The 18,352-nt window shown below is 42.4% G+C and overlaps 1 protein-coding gene and 1 long non-coding RNA gene across 3 annotated transcripts in view; both read right to left on the bottom strand.

The window, feature by feature from the left end:
• Positions 1-18,352, bottom strand: part of cep170aa (centrosomal protein 170Aa) — a 67,714-nt gene that overhangs the window by 33,894 nt on the left and 15,468 nt on the right. For both annotated transcript variants that reach the window (XM_021576350.3, XM_090212918.1), the window contains 4 exons: positions 11,299-11,388; positions 4,864-4,942; positions 4,542-4,600; positions 409-616 (listed from right to left, as the gene is read on the bottom strand). In XM_021576350.3, coding sequence (XP_021432025.3) covers positions 409-616; positions 4,542-4,600; positions 4,864-4,942; positions 11,299-11,388 — 436 coding nt within the window. The remainder of the gene's footprint in view (positions 1-408; positions 617-4,541; positions 4,601-4,863; positions 4,943-11,298; positions 11,389-18,352) is intronic.
• On the bottom strand, positions 9,260-10,941 carry LOC149974573 (uncharacterized). Its single transcript, XR_016489477.1, has 3 exons — positions 10,802-10,941; positions 10,497-10,545; positions 9,260-9,714 (listed from the first exon to the last, which is right to left on the bottom strand). It is a non-coding gene; the product is annotated as an uncharacterized LOC149974573 (long non-coding RNA).

The raw sequence follows: 18,352 nt of genomic DNA, 5'->3' as shown, positions 1-18,352 counted from the left end.
TGGATTTACAATGTGTTATTTAAACATCCGCCCTAAGCCCTCACTCTTTTATTACAGCCTATAAATGAAAAGAAAAAGCTCCAGAGGAGACAGGCAGTGAAAAGTAGAGATTTATTAGTCTTTTCAGATGACATGTCTATCTATACTGTATCATCTACGGTGGGATCATGACAATCGTTGCTTACTCATTTAGAATACTGATTCTAAAATGCTATCGGTATAAAATGGAATTATGAATCTAGTCACAACTTGGATGCAGAAAGGGCCAAATCTCCAAATACTGTGTCATGACTGAATCACTTGAAGATCAACAATGAAATATCCCATTAAGTTATTCCCTGAAATGACTGGATCATACCGTAATGTACAACATACATGTCATCTCTTATATGTGCTTCCTGCTCTCACCTGCCATCTTGTCATCTCCCTTGTGTGATTCGGCAGGTTTGGCTGATGGCTCCATGGTCCCCTCGGCTGCCTTGCTCTCGGCTGGTCTGCAGCTGGAGGACTTGGGGGTCTTAGCAGGAGACTTGGGAGGAGATTTGGCAGGTGACTTGGTGGGCTCACCGTTGGAAGGCTTCTTACTCAGCTGGAGCTGGCTGGTGAACTTCTCATGCTGATGGAGGGAAAAAGAGGGAGGGAGGGAGACAGTGAGGGGGCGAGGGGGCAAGGGAGAGAGAGAGTGGAAGAGACACAGCAGTGGAAGACAGAGTTCATGGTAAAAAATATAATCTTTCATCTAATGCTGACACGCACACGCACGCACACACACACACACACACACACACACACACACACACACACACACACACACACACACACACACACACACACACACACACACACACACACACACACACACACAGCCCAAAGTTATATTTGCATGGGGCAAGCTATGAGCTCATGAGTCTACTTACAGTCGTGGCCAAACATTTTGGGAATGACACAAATTAACAAAGTCTGCTGCCTCAGTTTGTATGATGGCAATTTGCATATACTCCAGAATGTTATGAAGAGTGATCAGATTAAATGCAATTAATTGCAAAGTCCCTTTTTGCCATGTAAATGAACTGAATCCCCCAAAAACATTTCCACTGCATTTCAGCCCTGCCACAAAAGGACCAGCTGACATCATGTCAGTGATTCTCTCGTTAACACAGGTGTTGTTGAGGACAAGGCTGGAGATCACTCTGTCATGCTGATTGAGTTCGAAAAACAGACTGGAAACATCAAAAGGAGGGTGGTGCTTTGAATCATTGTTCTTCCTCTGTCAATCATGGTTACCTGCAAGGAAACACGTGCCGTCATCATTGCTTTGCACAAAAAGGGCTTCACAGGCAAGTATATTGCTGCCAGTAAGATTGCACCTAAATCAACCATTTATCGGATCATCAAGAACTTCAAGGAGAGCAGTTCAATTGTTATGAAGAAGGCTTCAGGGCGCCCAAGAAAGTCCAGCAAGCTCCAGGACCGTCTCCTAAAGTTGATTCAGCTGCGGGATCGGGGCACCACCAGTACAGAGCTTGCTCAGGAATGGTAGCAGGCAGGTGTGAGTGCATCTGCACGCACAGTGAGGCGAAGACTTTTGGAGGATGGCCTGGTGTCAAGAAGGGAAGCAAAGAAGCCACTTCTCTCCAGGAAAAACATCATGGACAGACTGATATTCTGCAAAAGGTACAGGGATTGGACTGCTGAGAACTGAGGTAAAGTCATTTTCTCTGATGAATCCCCTTTCTGATTGTTTGGGGCATCCGGAAAAAAGCTTGTCCTGAGAAGACAAGGTGAGCGCTACCACCAGCCCTGTGTCATGCCAACAGTAAAGCATCCTGAGACCATTCATGTGTGGGGTTGCTTCTCAGCAAAGGGAGTGGGCTCACTCACAATTTTGCCTAAGAACACAGCCATGAATAAAGAATGGTACCAACACATCCTCCGAGACCAACTTCTCCCAACCATCCAGGAACAGTTTGGTGATGAACAATGCCTTTTCCAGCATGATGGAGCACCTTGCCATAAGGCAAAAGTGATAACTAAGTGGCTCGGGGAACAAAACATCAATATTTTGGGTCCATGGCCAGGAAACTCCCCAGACCTTAATCCCATTGAGAACTTGTGGTCAATCCTCAAGAGGCGGGTGGACAAACAAAAACCCACAAATTCTGACAAACTCCAATCATTGATTATGCAAGAATGGGCTGCCATCAGTCAGGATGTGGCCCAGAAGTTAATTGACAGCATGCCAGGGCGGATTTCAGAGGTCTTGAAAAAGAAGGGTCAACACTGCAAATATTGACTCTTTGTATCAACTTCATGTAATTGTCAATAAAAGCCTTTGACACTTATGAAATGCTTGTAATTATACTTCAGTATTCCATAGTAACATCTGACAAAAATATCTAAAGACACTGAAGCAGCAAACTTTGTGAAAATTAATATTTGTGTCATTCTCAAAACTTTTGGCCACGACTGTACAAACACTTTTTTATACTATGATATAAACGGTGCTATTTTCCTATTTAGCAGAAATGAGATATTTAGCACAATATTGAGAACAAAATAGATATTGTGCACAGTGCCTTCAGAAAGTATTCATAACCCTTCACTTTTTCCACATTTTGTTGTGTTACAAAGTGGGAGTAAAATGTATTTAATTGTCAACGATCTACACAAATTACTCAAAATGGAAGAACAATTCTAACATATGTAAAAGAAAATAAACCACTAATATATCTTGATTAGATACTGTAAGTATTCAACCCCCCTGAGTCAATACCCCTGAGTCAATGTTAGAATCACATTTGGCAGTGATTACAGCTGTGAGTCTTTCTGGGTAAGTCTCTAAGAGCTTAGCACACCTGGATTGTACAATATTTGCCCATTATTCTTTTCATATTGTTACATCCGTTGTTGGAATGAGACCAAGGCGCAGGGTGGTAAGCGTACATCTTTCTTTATTTTGATGAACACCAAAAAAAAGAAGATAAACAAACGTAACGTTCTGCAGGCTACACAGTAACTGTACAAAAACAAGATCCCACAACTGAAGGTGGGAAAAAGGGCTGCCTAAGTATAATCCCCAATCAGAGACAACGATAAACTGATTGGGAACCATACTAGGCCAACAAAGAAATAGAAACATAGATTTGCCCACCAAAGTCACACCCTGACCTAACCAAACATTTTTTTTCAAGCTCTGTCAAATTGGTAGTTGATCATTGCTAGACAACCATTTTCAGGTCTCTCCATAGATTTTCAAGCAGATTTAAGTCAAAACTGTAACTCTGAGTCTTCTTGGTAAGCAACTCTTGCGTTTTAAGTTATTGTCCTGCTGAAAGGTGAATTAATCTTCCAGTGTCTGGTGGAAAGCAGACTGAACCAGGTTTTCCTTCGGGATTTTGCTTGTGCTTTGCTCCATTCTGTTTATTTTTTATCCTGAAAAACTCCCCAGTCCTTAACGATTATAAGCATACCCATAACATGATGCAGCCACCACTATGCTTGAAAATATGGAGAGTGGTACTCAGTAATGTGTTGTATTGGATTTGCCCCAAACATAACACTTTGTATTTACGATAAAAAGTTAATTGCTTTTTGCAGTATTACTTTAGTGCCTTGTTGCAAACAGGATGCATGTTTTGGAATATTTTTATTCTGCACAAGCTTCCTTCTTTTCACTCTGTCGTTTAGATTAGTATTGTGGAGTAACTACAATGTTGTTGATTCATCCTCTGTTTTCTCCTATCACAGCCATTAATCTCTGTAACTGTTTTAAAGTCACCATTGGCCTTATCTTGAAATCCCTGAGCGGTTTCCTTCCTCTCCGGCAACTGAGTTAGAAAGGACGCCTGTATCTTTGTAGTGACTGGGTGTATTGATACACCATCTAAAGTGTAATTAACAACTTCACCATGCTCAAAGGGATATTCAATGTCAGCTTTTTATTTCTACCAATCTATCAATAGGTGCCTTTCTTTGCGAGGCATTGGAAAACCTCCCTGGACTTTGTGGTTGAATCTGTGTTTGAAATTCACTGCCCGACTGAGGGACCTTACAGATGTATGTATGTGTGGGGTACAGAGATGAGGTAGTCATTTAGCAATCATGTTAAACACTATTATTGCACACAGAGTGAGTCCATGCAACTTATTATGTGACTTGTTAAGCACATGTTTACTCCTAAACTTATTTAGGCTTGCCATAACAAAGGGGCGGAATACTTATTGACTCAAGATATTTCAGCTTTACATGTTTTATTAATTAGTCAAAAAAAATAACATAATTCCACTTTTACATTATGGTTTAGTGTGTGTAGGCCAGTGACAACAAATCTCAATGTAATCCATTTTAAATTCAGGCTGTAACACAACAAAATGTGGAAAAAGTAAAGGGGTGTGAATACTTTCTGGGGGCACTGTACATGTAGGTCTTTGTCTAGTGAAGGTTGCATACACGCCATCTCGCACAACATGTAAAGGGTTGTGTGGTGTGTGTTGTGTAATGTGTGTTGTGTCTGGAGTTCAGCAAGGCAGGAAGTGTCTTACCTGCAGAGCCTCGTCTGGGACAGTCATCTCGCCTCGCACCACCGTGAACAGGTTGGTATGTGAGACAGGTTAAGGAAAGACACTTGTTTGTATCTATCACTGTTTGCAACTATCCTTACAGCCACTTCATTATACAAACATAACTGTCATTCAAGGCCAAAACCACAATAGAGTGAATGACAGCTTGACACACAAAAACTCTACAGCTTGACAAATGATCAGTGGGACGAGAGCAATTAAATTAACAGATGGTACATGTTTTTAGGGATTGAAGTACTGTTGTGTCACTAAGGTTGTAATGACGGAATGATTGAAAGGATATCATATCCAAACCTTAACTTGTCATCGATCTTCAAAGTGATATACATCTGCTCTTGGATTCGAACATCATTCACAAATGTCTGTATGGAGAGAAAAGAGAGAGAACCTTTTTGAACATGGATTGCATTGGAAATTCACTGCTCTCTGACTCTCTCCAGTGCCAGGCATGCCAGCCCAGTTCTCATTGCTTAAAACCCCCACGGGTAAATACATAATGAATTTAGGGAAACTGTTCCCAGCACACTTAATTTCAGGCTACACTTAACCCAGAATACAATCATATCACGTTTCATTCTCAGATACAAATCATCAAAAACGTAAAGGAAAAGGGTGATGGCTGGATCAGGGTTGTATTAGATCAGGACAATAAAAATAATAAGTAAATGTGATTTCTGGTTTTCTTGCAGGTCTCTCTCCATTACCCCCATAAGAACCAGCCAAAGTTACATTATAAAAGGAAAGACAACTCAATTTTATTTTGTATGCGTGTTTATATTTTGAATACACACTACCGTTCAAAAGTTTGGAGTCACTTAGAAATGTCCTTGTTTTTGAAAGAAAAGCACATTTTCTGTCCATTAAAACGACATCAAATTGATCAGAAATACAGTGTAGACATTGTTAATGTTGTAAATGACTATTGTAGCTGGAAACGGCTGATTTTATATGGAATATCTACATATGCGTACAGAGGCCCATTATCAGCAACCATCACTCCTGTGTTCCAATGGCACGTTGTGTTAGCTAATCCAAGTTTAGCATTTTAAAAGGCTAATTGATCATTAGAAAACCTTTTGAAATTATGTTAGCACAGCTGAAAACTGTTGTTCTGATTAAAGAAGCAATAAAACTGGCCTTCCTTAGACTAATTGAGTAAAGAGAGAAAAACGTTTGGGACTTGGTTTGCATTGTAAATTCACTGCTCTCTGCTTTTTCTCTATTTCTTTATTTCTATCCCTCGGAGGACCTGAGCCCTAGGACCATGCCTCAGGACTACCTGGCCTGATGACTCCCCAGTCCACCTTGTCGTGCTGCTGCTCCAGTTTCAACTGTTCTGCCTGCGGCTATGGAACCCTGACCAATTCACCGGACAGACCTGCTGTTTTCAACTCTCTAGAGACAGCAGGAGTGGTAGAGATACTCTGAAAGATCGGCTATGAAAAGCCAACTGACATTTACTCCTGAGGTGCTGACCTGTTGCACCCTCTACAACCACTGTGATTATTATTATTTGACCCTGCTGGTCATCTATGAACATTTTAACATGTTGGCCATGTTCTGTTATAATCTCCACCCGGCACAGCCGGAAGAGGGCTGGCCACCCGTTATAGCCTGGTTCCTTTCTAGGTTTCTTCCTAGGTTCTGGCCTTTCAAGGGAGTTTTTCCTAGCCACTGTGTTTCTACACCTGCATTGCTTGCTGTTTGGGGTTTTAGGCTGGGTTTCTGTACAGTACTTTGTGACATCAGCTGATGTAAGAAGGGCTTTATAAATACATTTGATTGATTTATTGATTGACTGAGTATCTGGAGCATCAGCCTTTGTGAGTTCGATTACAGGCTCAAAATGGCCAGAAACAAAGACATTTCTTCTGATATTCGTCAGTCTATTCTTGTTCTGAGAAATGAAGGCTATTTCGTGTGAGAAACTGCCAAGAAACTGAAGATCTGGTACAATGCTGTGCACAACTGAGCAAGAGGACAAGTACATTAGAGCGCCTAGTTTGATAAACAGACGCCTCACAAGCTCTCTATTTTAAGTCCCTCTTTTATTATTTTTACCCCAATTGGTTGTTACATTCTTGTCCCATCGCTGCAACTCCCGTATGGAATCGGAGAGGCGAAGGTCGAGAGCCATGCATCCTGCAAAACACGGCACGGCACTGCTTGCTTAACCCCGAAGCCAGCCACAAGGAGTCTTTGGAGCACGATGGGACAAGGGAATCTCGGCCGGCCAAACCCTCCCTAACCCAGATGACACTGGGCCAACTGTGCGCCGCCTCATGGATCTCCTAGTCACGGCCGGCTGTGACACAGCCAGGGATCGAACCCGGGTCTGTAGTGACGCCTCAAGCATTGAGATGCAGTGCCTTGCGCCACAGTGCCCTGCGCCACTCAGAAGGCCGCTATTTAATGTCACTCTAAAAGAGAAGCAGGGTTAAATTCGGTCATTTAAATCTTTGCTTAGAGGTTGTTACAATGTCTATTTAGGAGATGCAGTTATGACTAGACTAGCTGTTGTTGTTATCAGGATTTATCAGAACAGTGTCCTGGAGAGACAGATTGAGTATACACCTAATAAGTCATACCGCTGACTTTCCTTATGATTCAAGATCTATCCTAAAGATGAGCTAGATGTGCAGGTCATTCAGCAGTCAGGCTCTGATTGGCCCAGCATGGGATGGAGTGCTACTTCCTGTCGCTACGGGCCCTTGGACTGTGGGGGAGGAATGCTGGAGCATGATTCAGGAGAAAGAGGTTATGACTTCAGCTTCCTGCCTGAGATAATGTGTCACAGTGGTTCCAAGCTAGTGGGTTAGCCTACACACTGAGTGATTTACACACTGAGTCATCAGCAGAACTAGGCCTAACTAACACATTACTCACACCATGTGGCGGGAAGAGCACTTCAACATGGTTTTACGTGAAAAGATCATGGTGTAGAATATGGGCACATCATATGAGAATACGTTCTGTTAATGCCATATGACACACATTTACAGATAAGGTAATAAACCCAGCCCTCTCAAGTCAAAGCTGGAGCAAATTTTATTAGCCTAGAGATGAAGAATTTAAAGGGAAACTTCAGCGCTCAAAAGTTTGGGGTGTTTTGTCCAGTCTCCCTGCATAATTATGAATGATAAGACTGTGTTTCAGACATAATTATGCACTATAGCTGTATTTTCTATTTTCGCACAGGGAGAGTTCAACCAATGACGTCATTGGTTGCTTGAGCCTGGTGTCTGATCTAAAAATGAATGGAGTCATGTTTTGTAGCAATTATTGTGGTCTTTGGGTTTCGCGGATTGTACGATCAAGCTAGCAGTGAGTAGATATGGTTGTGCTTGTTCAATAAAGCCATTGGACTTGTCTCAACCATGTGCCTATCTGCCAGGCCATTTCAGGATATTTAGGTTTACTAATTTTCCGTTTCCCTGGCTTTGTAAATATTACAGCCTAACGGGAGCCCTACTTCCTTGTTCCCACCCTTAAAGGCAGGCTTTTCCAAATGGGAGCGGTAATAGTTTACAGGTTCACAGGAGCTATGTTACCGTCTATCCGGGATTGCTAAATAATTAGCTACAGTGGTTGCTTCTGATGATTCCTCCTTTCAAGAAGAGCAGGATGACAAAAACATGTTTTAATGTTCTTTTACATAGGAACATAGATGCCTATTTATTTGAGCTGGAATACACTGAAGAGGAGTTGAGACAGTGAGACAAATAATTGCAAGACCAAATAGCAGCGGTGGCAGCCTAGACCCGCTAGACCAGGACTCATGAGGGCAATTGACAAACGAGTAAGCTGTTTTGCTGCCGGTAGCTTAGCTAGCAATATAAACTCTCTTCTTACACGCGGGAATGTTTTTCAGGTCATGCTTCGGCTTGCTAGTACCACTACAAGGCAAGCTTGCCAAACTAGTTGTGCATTTGCAATACCTAAAATGTATTGTAGTCTAATGTTATAGCTAGCTAGCCTCAGTGCCTCTCAGGAGCAAAACTGGATAAATGATGGCGAAGGGTAAAGGAATGACATTGGCTTTATGACTCATGTTAGTCTTAGAGTAACTGTACCTGTGTGTTGTAGCTAGCTAGCTAACATCTGTTTTTGAGACGTCTCATATTCTACACCATGCTGCTACAATAGCAATATAGATAGTGCACAATGATTTACCATGAATGTGTGATAGCATTTTCTTATTTCTCTCAAAGACAATACCGCTTGGATACAAAGATGATGACTCTGAAGAGATGTGACAGGTCCCATGACAACAATCTCCCGTTGTACCAAAGTGACTCCGAATACCTCACTGCACCACCCAAACACACCATATGCATGTATTCCCTTTGTAGAACTGTAGTATATATTAGAAGCGTTAGTGGTATATCTTTCTTCTACTGTATATGTCATACATTTCCATAACTGTTCCTGCATTCTGCTATGTAAACTCACCTCGGTCTCCTGAGCAAATAAACTTTTTCTTGAATACAAGCCATGTCTACTTACAGTATTTGCTACATTGACAGACTAATCTACTGTTTCATTGAAACATGTTAACTTGCCAACAAATGTAAGTTCAAATGCTACACCAACTCCCTGCATAATTTGTTTTAGCAGTAAGACTGAAGCTAGTTGATCCAAATACATTTCATGAATATTAGAATGAACTGCTCCAGAAGTTGAAGTCAACTCTTTATTGGTTTCTTATACAGCTGGAATCATTTAGTCACTTGTCAGTACAGTTTAAAAAAGGTATAAAACACCATTATATACATACTGTACCACAGCTACTGTAGCAATATCACAATGCAGTTGTGCGCATACTGGGCATTATATATTATACTACAACATCAGTCTAACTGAATATGGATGTTGTGTTGGTTGAATGTTCCAGGCAGGTTCTAGAATGTTCTTCAGCTGGTGAACCTCTTCTTGTGTAGGGTAATGGCAGCTGGTTTTGCAGGCTTTTGCGCTGTGGCGATGTTGGGTTTGTGGGGCTGTGACTCTGGCTCCTTGTAGACAACCATCTGGTTCTTCCTGCACTCCACAGCCAGGTGGACTAGCCTCTCATACACTTTCTTCACCACCCACTGATTCCACCTCTTGCAGAAGATTTGTTTGTACTGCAAGTCTCCTGGAAAGATATGAAGACTGATCATGGGGATGTGTAACCATAGAATAAAATTTGTTACACTCAGAGTCAATAATGGGGCATTGAAATAGGCTGTTAGCAAATATGTGAAACGTGGGGGGGGGTTCACTTGTAGACAGTCTAGTCGTGTATTGTTGTGTATGAGCACCTACAGTTGGGTATTGGGTAGAAAAGCACTGCCAACAATAGAGTGAATAGGATAGAAGAGTATACTAACAGCCCCTCTCCCCATGCCAAAGAACTGACTGCAAGAGTGTGAAACGTTTTAAGAGCACTTGTCTTGTAGACAGTTCAGTGTATTGGTGATTTTGCTTTCATAAATACCTTTGGCTGTCCTGGCTTGTTTTAAAGTCAGATCATGATGAGTTTGAGCTATTTCAAGGCTAAAATATTTCTTCCAATGGGTATACAGGCTCTGTACTACTAAAGCTGGTGTCAAGGTCTGTCATCAGCAGCAGGATTAGTGTGTAGAACACACAGTAGTCAGTGATTAGCCAGTTTCTTTACCAATACACACTTAAACAAGGTACTACATCCACCCACACCCCTCATGTCAATAGATCATGCCTTCACACACAATACCCACTCCCAACTGACACCAGTCAGTCACTCACACCATACAGTAGAAGTTGCAGCCTACAGTACTTGTAAACGCACCAACTATGACAACACGACACAGACTATGTTTGTGCCTAGCTCCAGTATATTTATTTGCTCATCATGGAGTCATGGAAATATTTAGTAGATTTTAGAAAGTGACTTACACTAGTTCCGGGCGCTGAGCTTGATGCCTCTGCATAGGTTGATGGGACTCTAAATAGAACACAGTCACATTAGCCTCTGCGGTAGTTGGTTAGCTAACTCATGGTTAGCCAACGTAAACTAACGAAGCTAACGTTTACTTGCAAAGTTACAAATCACATCACCAGATAGCAGCTGGCTAACTACATTGATATATTTTGGAATGTCTAGCCAGCGTATTATGAAAGCTAGCCATCTAGTTTTTGGTTTAGATAAACAAATGAAGTTCAATGCTAGCTAGTTAGCTAATTATCGTTAGCTACGTTACCTCAGTTTGACCTCTGCTCTGATGTTGGCGGATCGGATGCGCTCCTCTTTGAAGCGAAGGGGAAAATCGATGGAATAGCGTCACTTTTCAACATTCGGTCGACATGGCAACCCCATTAGTTGAGACTTCAGTTCCGTTTCGAAACCATCTGGCTGAAAGTGCTGGCTACAAACATAAATGTTTTGATATTTCTCACATCAACTGGATACACCTCCACGGGTGGTACTACGTCCTGAAATTGATATGAATTCTGGATATTGTGGTTTGCTTACAGCCCGGAAATGTAGCTGGCCCGTTTCTACTGGTGAGATGCAGAAACGCTCATATTTGCGTGTAGTGAGGAAATTCAAAATGTTTATGACACATATGATATGTTAATAGCACATTAATGGACATATATAGTGAAATGGAACAGCGGTGAAATGTCCCTTTATCCCCTGACCCCTTTACATCTCTTCTCTATTCCTCCCCTACCCCATCACCCTCCTCTCACTCACCCCGTTCAGGCTGCCAAGGTCCTTGACTTTGTGCTCATCGCTGGTTAACTCGTAGTTGATGACTGCATGCTGCTTGTCAACACTCCGTGACTGTAAACACAAACACAACAGTAATGGTGTTACACATGGTTAGATTATAACTTGACATCAATGTTGATCTTGAAATGTTTTTGACATGAGATAACAGAGTGTGCATCATCATATCAACATCCAATCGTGCAGCAATGTCAGTGTTTGAAAGAGGAATAACATGCATTGTTAAAGTCAGATTACATTTTTGAAACACAGAGGTTTGTACTGTATATTTCCATTCATAATACATTCTTATTTTTATTTTTTATATCTACTTTTTTAAATAATCACAAACCCCAGATAGGTGCAGTGAAACATGTTGTTTTAGAGGGTCAGCCTTAGTAGTACCGTGTTAGGTTGAAGTGCCTTGCTCAAGGGCACATTGACAGATTTTTCACCTTGCTGGCTCTGATATTCAAACCAGCAACCTTTCGGTTACTGGCCCAACGTTCTAACGGCTAGGCTACCTGCCACCCTTTTTTTACAAGACAGTTAGGCCCTGTATTATTCTCAAACAGACAGAAATGGAAGCACAAACACATATAACACAATATGTAGGGGGGTGTGGAGGGAGGAAGCAAGATAGATAGTTTCAATGTTTTACCATCTCCCGAGAGCACCCTATGAGCTCTATAGAGTTTGATTTGAAACATCTAGATACTGCAAACTTTAGGGAATGTATCAGGGATGTACACTAAACAAAATAACACTTTCAGCATCTCTGGATTCAATGCCAAATTCCAGTCATAATTCTAATTGTCATGAGTGATGACATTTATAAAATGGCACTATCATGATCGGACTATGGATAAAGGACACATGGGGAATTATTTCAAAGAGCAGATACTGTATTCTAATGCCATATACACATTTGTTGAGGGCAAACCTTCCCCTGTAGATTAGGTTTGTGATCAAACAAGATCAAACCAGATTAGACCAAGAGACTAGTGTCTGTGACACAGTACATACCACAGCACAGGGACTAGACACATACAATAGAGTATAGAGACGAAACATTTCTGATATCGCTCTAGCCAAGTAGCCTAGGTCTGAGTAATATTGTCTGTTTTGAATACCAGTCCATTTCGAAGCTGTAAGGGAACAAGTGTGTATGTTTGCATGTTTATATGTTTAACTGCCGGTATGGCTAAGTGATGTGTGACAGATATCCTAACTTCACACAAATCTTCCATATCGAATGCGAGACCCAGGCTGGAAAAATTCTAGATCATTGCTACTCTAACTTCCGCAACGCATACAAAGCCCTCCTTTTGGCAAATCTGACCACAACTCCATTTTTTTGCTCCCAGCCTATAGACAAAAACTAAAACAGGAAATGCCCGTGCTCAGGTCTGTTCAACGCTGGTCCAACCAATCTGATTCCTCGCTTCAAGATTGCTTCAATCGCGTGGACTGGGATATGTTCCCGGATAGCCTCAGACAACAACATTGATGTATATGCTGATTCGGTGAGCGAGTTTATTAGCAAGTGCATCGGTGATGTTGTACCCACGGTGACTATTAAAACCTTCCCCAACCAGAAACCGTGGATGGATGGCAGCATTCGCGCAAAACTGAAAGCGCGAAGCACTGCTTTTATTCATGGCAAGGCGACTGGAAACATGACAGAATACAAACAGTGTAGCTATTCCCTCCGCAAGGCAATCAAACAAGCTAAGTGTCAGTATAGAGACAAAGTAGAGTCGTAATTCAACGGCTTAGACAAGAGACGTTTGTAGCAGGGTCTACAGTCAATCACGGATTACAAAAAGAAAACAAGCCCAGTCGCGGACACCGACGTCTTGTTTCCAGACAAACTAAATAACTTCCTTGCTCGCTTAGAGGACAATACAGTGCCACTGACACGGTCCGCTAACAAAACCTGCAGGCTCTCCTTCACCGCAGCCAATGTGAGTAAAACATTTAAACGTGTTAACCCTCGCAAGGCCCGCCGGCCCAGACGGAATCCCTAGCCACGTCCTCAGAGCATGGGCAGACCAGCTGGCTGGTGTGTTTACGGACATATTCAATCGATCTCTATCCCAGTCTGCTGTTTCCACATGCTTCAAGATGGCCACCATTGTTCCTGTTCCCAAGAAAGTTAAGGTAACTGAGCTAAATAACTATCGCCCCGTAGCACTCACTTCCGTCATCAAGAAGTGCTTTGAGAGACTAGTCAAGGATCAAATCACCTCTACCCTACCTGACACCCTAGACCCACTCCAATTTGCTTACCGCCCCAATAGGTCCACAGACAACGCAATCGCAATCACACCACACACTGCCCTAACCCATCTGGACAAGAGGAATACCATGTAAGAATGCTGTTCATCGATTACAGCTCAGCAATTAACACCATTGTACCCTCCAAACTCATCATTAAGCTCAAGACCCTGGGTCTCGACCCCGCCCTGTGCAACTGGGTCCTGGATTTTCTGACAGGCTGCCTCCAGGTGGTGAGGGTAGGAAACAACATCTCCACCCCGCCGATCCTCAACACTGGGGCCCCACAAGGATGCGTTCTCAGCCCTCTCCTGTACTCCCTGTTCACCCATGACTGCGTTTCCATGCACGCCTCCAACTTAATCATCAAGTTTGCAGACAACACTACAGTGGTAGGCTTGATTACAACAACGACGAGACGGCCTACATGGATGAGGTTAGGGCCCTCGGAGTGTGGTGTCAGGAAAATAACCTCACACTCAACGTCATCAAAACAAAGGAGATGATCGTGGACTTCAGGAAACAGCAGAGGGAGCACCCCCCTATCCACATCGACGGGACAGTAGTGGAGAAGGTGGAAAGTTTTAAGTTCCTCTACGTACACATCACGGACAAACTGAAATAGTCCACCCACATAGACAGTGTGGTGAAGAAGGCGCAACAGCGCCTCTCCAACCTTAGGAGGCTGAAGAAATTTGGCTTGTCACCAAAAAACACAAACTTTAACAGATGCACAATCGAGAGCATCCTGTCAGGCTGTATCACCGTTTGACCTCAGTCATTGCCAACAAAGGGTATATAACAAAATATTGAGATAAACTTTTGTTATTGACCAAATACTTATTTTCCACCATAATTTGCAAATAAATTCATAAAAAATCGTACAATGTGATTTTCTGGATTTTTTTTCTCATTTTGTCTGTCATAGTTGAAGTGTACCTGTGATGAAAATTACAGGCCTCTCTCATCTTTTTAAGTGGGAAAACTTGCACAATTGGTGGCTGACTAAATACTTTTTTTGCCCCCACTGTATATACTGTACTCTATACCATCTACTTGATCTTGCCTATGCCGTTCGGCCATCGCTCATCCATATATTTATATGTACTTATTCATTCCTTTACACTTGTGTGTATAAGGTAGTTGTTGTAAAATTGTTAGATTACTTGTTAGATATTACTGCACGGTTGAAACTAGAAGCATTTCGCTACACTCGGATTAACATCTGCTAACCATGTGCATGTGTCCAATACAATTTGATTTGATTTGACATCAATGCATGATTTACACAATCGTCAACTTATTGTAAGTGCACAGATCTCGAATGAAGATTCTCCCCTGAAGCGAGTGAAAGTGAGAGGTGGCCTGCTGGGAGCTTCATCTCCAATCCCATGCACCTGATCTCTGTGTGCCACACCACATGTCTTATAACAGGGCTTGTTTGAGCTGGCTTGACTCTGTAGTAGAGATACAGCCCACCTACAACAGAACAATATCTCCCAGTTCCCACACTACAGAGGAGACGAGCCATATCGAGTATCCATACAGAGACAGAGAGCTAAAGCACCCACACATAGGCATACTGGAATCTCGTATTTTCTATCTCTGTTCAGAGCATGAAAACATTCTATGTGATTCAGGAGAAGGAAGGGAGAGCGATTGTTTACAAAATCATGCATGTCATTGTGGAATTGGAAGTAACTAAGTGTCATGGCGAAAATGACTTGTTATATATAAGTGAGAAATAAAACATACCATTCACACTCACATAAACCTATTGTAGATATACTGTATATACAGTATTGTAGAGAACACAGCATGAGAGACTGACATGAGACATGAAAAAAAAATATTTCAAACATAAAGATAACGCTTTGATTTGACTGTTACTAACTACAAGAGGCCTAGTTGGGAGTGGTCCATATTTGAGTCTGATACCCTTGAGTTGGGAAGCCATGCAACGGATCTTTAACCCGTACATTGCTGAGATACCCATGTGACAACAAGACTGTGGCCGTAAAAACAGTCACATGGCCCAGACCTCTAGGCGTATTTTCCGTTGGCAGACTCACACTAAACAATGTACCCAGTCTTCTCCTCTCTTTCCTCCAGGTCATCAGAGAGACCCACACAAGAAAAGACGATCCCTATTTAAAAGACAGCCTCCTTGTTCCCTTCATTCCAACCCTGATGATTTCAGCAGTAAAACGTTGAAGTATCTTGCTGGCACTCTGAACTGTTTGTTTTTAGAAGCCGTTTAGCACAGTACCTTCTAACTTCTATTGGGGATGTGCTGATGTATTAATGACCTGCTGCTTAATTATAGACTCATTAGTAGATAGGGACAAACTGAGGATTGTTGAGGTTGAAGGAGGACTTCTTGATTTGTGTCTCCAAGAAAGTGAAGTGAAGCCTGGGTTTCAAGTGTCTCAGAGTTAAGGAGCAGTGGTCTAGTGGAGGGTACCCAACTTTGATTTTTGCCCAACAATTTACCCACCTTTTGCAGAAAAATACATTGTAAGTATAGGGAGTGTTAGTTTTTTCACCGTGACCGGTGATCTGAGTTTACCCACCATTTTTTTTTTACCACTATCTACATCACTGTAAAGGACTGAAGCATTGTCGGTATTGCCACACATACACTACAGGCAATTCAGTTACTTGTAAATGTACTCGACAATGTACTCGTTGTACAGAGTCCTGGCTGAAAAAGAGACAGGCACTAAGTAAACTTAGCCAGTGAGTAATAAACTACTTAAGTTGGTGTGGAAAGTCTAATTTAGTTAGATTCACAGAGTTTAATTTTTTTATTTATTTCACCTTTATTTAACCAGGTAAGCTAGTTGAGAACAAGTTCTCATTTGCAACTGCGACCGGGCCAAGATAAAGCATAGCAGTTCGACACATACAACAACACAGAGTTACACATGGAATGAACAAAACATACAGTGAATAATACAGTAGAAAAATAAGAAAACACAGTCTATATACAATGAGTGCAAATAAGGTCAAATAAGGGAGTTAAGGCAATAACAGGCCATGGTGGCGAAGTAATTACAATATGGCAATTAAACACTGGAATGGTAGATGTGCAAAAGATGGATGTGCAAGTAGAGATACTGTGGTGCAAAAGGAGCAAAATAAATAAATACAGTATGGGAATGAGGTAGATAGATGGGCTGTATACAGATGGGCTATGAACAGGTGCAGTGATCTGTGAGCTGCTCTGACAGATGGTTCTTAAAGCTAGTGAGGGAGATGGGAATCTCCAGCTTCAGTGATTTTTGCAGTTCGTTCCAGTCAGTGGCAGCAGAGAACTGGAAAGAAAGGCGAACAAAGGATTAATTGGCTTTGGGGGTGACCAGTGAGATATACCTGCTGGAGCATGTGCTACGAGTGGGTGATGCTATGGTGACCAGCGAGCTGAGATAGGGCGGGGCTTTACCTAGCAGAGACTTGTAGATAACCTGTAGCCAGTGGGTTTGGCGACGAGTATGAAGCGAGGGCCAGCCAACGAGAGCGTACAGGTCGCAGTGGTGGGTAGTATATGGGGCTTTGGTGACAAAACGGATGACACTGTGATAGACTACATCCAGTTTGCTGAGTAGAGTGTTCGAGGCAATTTTATAGATGACATCGCCGAAGTCAAGGATCGGTAGGATGTTCAGTTTTACGAGGGTATGTTTGGCAGCATGAGTGAAGGAAGCTTTGTTGCGAAATAGGAAGCCGATTCTAGATTTAATTTTTGATTGGAGATGCTTAATGTGAGTCTGGAAGGAGAGTTTACAGTCTAGCCAGACACCTAGGTATTTGTAGTTATCCACGTATTTTAAGTCAGAGCCGTCCAGAGTAGTGATGCTGGATGGGCGGGCAGGTGCGGGCAATGATCGGTTGAATAGCATGCATTTAGTTTTATTTGCGTTTAAGAGCAGTTGGAGGCCAAGGAAGGATAGTTGTATGGCATTGAAGCTCGTCTGGAGGTTAGTTAACACAGTGTCCAAAGAAGGGCCAGAAGTATACAGAATGGTGTCGTCTGCGTAGAGGTGGATCAGAGAATCACCAGCAGCAAGAGCGACATCATTGATGTATACAGAGAAGAGAGTCGGCCCGAGATTTGAACCCATAGAGACTGCCATTGGTCCGGACAACAGGCCCTCGGATTTGACACACTGAGCTCTATCAGAGAAGTAGTTGGTGAACCAGGCGAGGCAATCATTTGAGAAACCAAGGCTCTTGAGTCTGCCAATAAGAATGTGGTGATTGACAGAGTCAAAAGCCTTGCTCAGGTCGATGAATTACAGCTGCACAGTAATGTCTCTTATCGATGGCGGTTATGATATCGTTAAGGACCTTGAGCGTGGCTGAGGTGCACCCATGACCAGCTCGGAAACCAGATTGCATAGCGGAGAAGGTACGATGTGATTCAAAATGGTCAGTAATCTGTTTGTTAACTTGGCGTTCGAAGACCTTAGAGATACAGGGTAGGATAGATATAGGTCTGTAGCAGTTTGGGTCATCCCCCAGTGAGGGGGATGACCGCGGCAGCTTTCCAATCTTTGGGAATCTCAGACGATACAAAAGAGAGGTTGAACAAGCTAGTAATAGAGGTTGCAACAATTTTGGCAGATCATTAAAGAAAGAGAGGGTCCAGATTGTCTAGCCCGGCTGATTTGTAGGGGTACAGATTTTGCAGCTCTTTCAGAACATCAGCTATCTGGATATGGGTGAAGGAGAAATGGTGGGGGCTTGGGCAGGTTGC

The sequence above is a fragment of the Oncorhynchus mykiss genome, chromosome 20 (genome assembly GCF_057628025.1).
Source record: "Oncorhynchus mykiss isolate SJ-2025 chromosome 20, ASM5762802v1, whole genome shotgun sequence".
Classification (NCBI taxonomy): Eukaryota; Metazoa; Chordata; class Actinopteri; order Salmoniformes; family Salmonidae; genus Oncorhynchus; species Oncorhynchus mykiss.
The sequence above is the reverse complement of the archived record's forward strand: the minus strand, read 5'-3'. Positions and strand labels throughout refer to the sequence as shown.